Source organism: Nannobrachium achirus (genome assembly GCF_963921795.1).
Source record: "Nannobrachium achirus genome assembly, chromosome: 20".
NCBI classification, from domain to species: domain Eukaryota; kingdom Metazoa; phylum Chordata; class Actinopteri; order Myctophiformes; family Myctophidae; genus Nannobrachium; species Nannobrachium achirus.
This window is the reverse complement of record NC_137827.1, coordinates 20,637,771-20,641,877: the sequence shown is the minus strand read 5'-3', so window position 1 is coordinate 20,641,877 and position 4,107 is coordinate 20,637,771. Positions and strand designations below refer to the sequence as shown.

At 43.0% G+C, this 4,107-nt stretch overlaps 1 protein-coding gene across 1 annotated transcript in view; it reads left to right on the top strand.

Moving 5' to 3' along the window:
- Positions 1-212, top strand: part of ift43 (intraflagellar transport 43 homolog (Chlamydomonas)) — a gene marked incomplete at both ends in the record, with an annotated part of 31,172 nt that extends 30,960 nt beyond the window's left edge. The window contains one exon of the mRNA XM_080750888.1: positions 1-212. This exon is cut by the window's left edge and continues 15 nt beyond it. Within this exon, the coding sequence (XP_080607014.1) occupies positions 1-212 (212 nt within the window).
- Positions 213-4,107: the final 3,895 nt, after the last annotated feature.

The following is a 4,107-nucleotide window of genomic DNA, read 5'->3' as shown; positions in this document are numbered from 1 at the left end:
GACTGGGATCATCTGTTTACCGAGGTGTCCTCGGAGCTGCTGACGGAATGGGATCAAGGAGAGAACGAGGAGCAGCAGGCCACTCTGCCCGGAACGTGAGGGAGGCGCGCCCCCGCCCCGCCCGGGACCTCGGGTACGTCTCCTCCTCAGGGGAGCGGGATGCACAACGCGCCCGTGGCCCTACGGGCGGCCCACCTCACGTTTACCTTTGACGACTTCACAATGGTGTTTTTTAGTATTCAGAGTTTATATTTTGTACAAAAGAAAAACGACTATTTATTGCTTTTTTTTAGAAAAGAATACGTTGACAAAAAATAGCTATTGGCATTGCGTCATTCCGCCCCCCCCGCTGTTGTTTTGTTGTTTGTCGTCCCGCGTGGGCATTCCATTCGATTGAGTTTCACCTGTTATTTGTTTAACTTAATCCATTTAGGCCAGGATTTATTGAATGCTTTAACTATTGAAAAATAGCAGATATACAAGCTCACAGCGCGGCACCGAGTGCCGCGCTGCGAGCTTGTAGATCTGCTATTTTTGAAAAATCATGACAATTTGTGCAAATCTTTCAATATCTAATTTTTAAAGTGAACATTTGTAACTCAATATTTGCTTCTGGGGGGGGTCCCTGATACAAAATATTTTGAGACGGGGGTCGGCAGTCAAATACATATAATTCTAGGGGTCCTTGACAGAAAGAGTTTGAGAACCACTGGCATTGAAACATAGGTTTTTCAAAAAAACCTTAGAAGGATTCAAAAGACACTTATAGAATCAGGTCAACATCGAGTCAAAATTCAAATGTTTACGATTTTTTCAAAAATTGCAGATATACAAGCTTGCAGCTTGCTGTGAGCTTGTATATCTGCTATTTTTCAATAGTTAAAGCATAAAATAATAATACGCACTACTGCGTACCCGGTCTAAATAGATTAATCAGCCGAAAGGCAAAGCGACTTTTGTCTTAAGAACCCCTCTGAAATGAGCTGACAGATACAAATGCCCTTCCTGTACGGCTGGCCACTATCAACCCCCCCTCATACAAGTCCAAGGTTGATAATCAGCTAAGCTGAAATCCACTTGATTGTGTTCAAATTAACATTCCTCATTAAAGCCTACAACCTTATTGTTATTGACTCTGCCATTGACTTTATCTTGCAGCTCTTTGATAGAAGCAGCCCCTACTCCTCTATTATCTCAAATGCATTGAACAGGGGCTCCTATTGACACCTGAGGGATTAGCATACATTACACCTTGTTTTCTACTGGATAAGGAGGTATGGATCTACGTCTGGACTAAGATGGCCGCCGGTGGCAGGTGTGTGCTCGTCCAACTTGAAGATCAATCGCGCACAACTCTTGAGCCTCACCATAGGTGCAGGATGTTGTCCCATTTAACTTGTTTACTGCCGTTGAAAAACGGCGAGTTTCGGGGTTGACTGGCGCGATTTTCCGTCCGCTCGTGTCCACAAAAGACCCCATATTAATCCATGCCACCCTTGCTAACAAGGAAGTGAACGCAGAAGGCAGTGGCAAGAACGTGTCGCCGCCCCCCAAAAAAGCATATCCGTTTCCAGTCCCAATGACAGTCTTTGAGGCACTGATCGGTGATCCGATTTTGAATTGTTTTTATACATAAATGAAATCAAATTAAATTCCTCTGGTTTCTCGGGGCGCAGTGGCCTGGACCAACATCTTTTTTCAGGATTCTCGTGTTTGGGCAGTAAACGGGGGTTAAGGTTTTCAGATTTCAGTCTTGAGGATTCCATAGGAGCTATTTCTGAGATCAGTGCAGATCCACAAAAAAGATACATAAATAGGGGGAGGTGTAGCGATGGCCGCAGTGTGAATGATGTAGTCGTCAAAACGCTAGTCAAGTGATCTCCAAACTAAAAAGCTGTTATAATTTCAAGATTTGAGTATTTTAATTGGCCAGACTACTAATAGAATACAACTGAACTTCAGAAGATACTTCTATAAAATGAAGCATGGATTGCACACATATTCATTGAAGGCAGTTCAGAACTTCAGGCAAACACCCCAAATATTGATGTTTCAAAAGTCACGGACATGGACATGGGTCTGAAAATAAAATTCACACACAGACACACAGACACACACACACACACACACACACACACACACACACACACACACACACACAACACACACGCACACCACACACACACACACACACACACACACACACACACACCACCCCTTAACTCGTTCACACACACATTTAACCAAACTACAAGTGGATTGTGTGCCGGTTTCAATGACGTCATTTCACTGGTTCCGTTTCCGCTGTGATTCCAATTTGGCCACACCAAATGGAAAATGCAAAAAAAGACGTGTCCGGTGGTCTGGGACCTCGGAAATAAAGACGTGGGGAGACGTGTACGGCGGGGAATGAGTTGTTAAATATTGAATGTATTATCTGCCTGTCTCCTGGTGGTTGTGCTATGAGGTTTAACCCATTTAGGCCTAGAATTATTGAATGCTTTAACCAGTGAAAAATAGCAGATATACAAGCTCACAGCGCGGCACCGAGTGCCGCGCTGCGAGCTTGTAGATCTGCCATTTTTGAAAAAGTCGTGAAAATGTGTGCAAATCTTTGACTATATGTATTTTCAAAGCGAACGTTTGTAACTCGAATTTTGCTTCTGGGGGGTCCCTGGAACTAGATATTTTGAGATGCGGGTCCGTGGCCAAATACATATAATTTTGGGGGTCCTTCACATGAAAAGGTTTGAGAACCACTGACATAGTAGTCTCTCAAGAACAGACTAACTGAGCTCCATTTAAGTGAAAAGGACCTTTTCTTTGACGATGGCTAGCCAGATTGCTGACATAGAAACATAGGTTTTATAAAAAATCTTAGAAGGATTCAAAAGACACTTATAGAATTTTCATGATTTTTCAAAAATAGCAGATCTACAAGCTTGCAGCGCGCGCTGTGAGCTTGTATATCTGCGATTTTTTCAAAAGTTAAAGCATAAAATAATGATACACCAATAATGTGTACCTGTTATAACTGGGTTAACACGCATCACGGTGCTGTGTATCTGTATCAGCATTCAGCATTGTCTTTGGCACATGTGTGTGAATATAAATGCGGCACTCTGAAGTCATGGCCCGGGCCCATTAGTGAAACGGGTGTAACATTTACAGACTGTGATTAGGTTTATTTCTTGAGGCACCGGGTGGTCTCAAGACGTTTGGGGGGATGCACGCCCAAACCCTCAAGGACATACAATCTATGCATCTATAACGGCTCAATTACTGGCCATCACAAACACACACCCGCATCTGATGAGACCTCGAGACCATCACTTGTCACAAAGGATATTTGTGTTCATCGTCGTCTTTGGGTGGAAACCTTGGTTGGCTATTCAAAAATAGATAGATATACAAGCTCACAGCGCGCCACTTCGTGCTGCATTGCGAGCATGTACATTAGCTATTTTTGAACATTTTTGAAAATCTTGATCTTTCAGATGCGGGCATATATATCGTCGTTGTCGGGTGGAAGCCTCGTATCTCCAAGTTTCAAATTTGTACCTTCTTTCACAAAGTAAAGCCCTGCTTCATCATACAAGGCCGTCGCACAAAAGTAGTGAAAACAGCAGATCTACAGATCTACCTCGCATCGCGAGGCGTTGTGTGCTTGTAGATCTGCTATTTACGCTTTGGTATGATAAAGTAGGGCTTTAATTTACGAACAAACATACAAATTTGAAACTTGATTGGAGATACAAGGTTTTCCGCCGACAGTGACGTTATAACAATCTGTCTGTAGTGTGATGGCATATTCGAAAGCCAGGCAACTCTCAGGTTTCCCCCAGAATACGGATGCTGGGGTTTAAGTGGTTAAGAAAGACCCACCAAGGTTAATATAGCTTTAGCGTTTTTATTTTTTTTTATTTTTGTAAAGCAGGTTTGCTAGTTGTGGGCTCGCCTATAAGGCGAGCACACTTTAGATATTGTCATTATTTATTTGTTTTATTGTGGGCTCGCCTGGAAGGCGAGCACACGTATGTTATCTTCATTATTTATCTATCAGTCAGTCAGTCAGTCAGTCAGTATCTCCTCAATATTTTGGCGCGA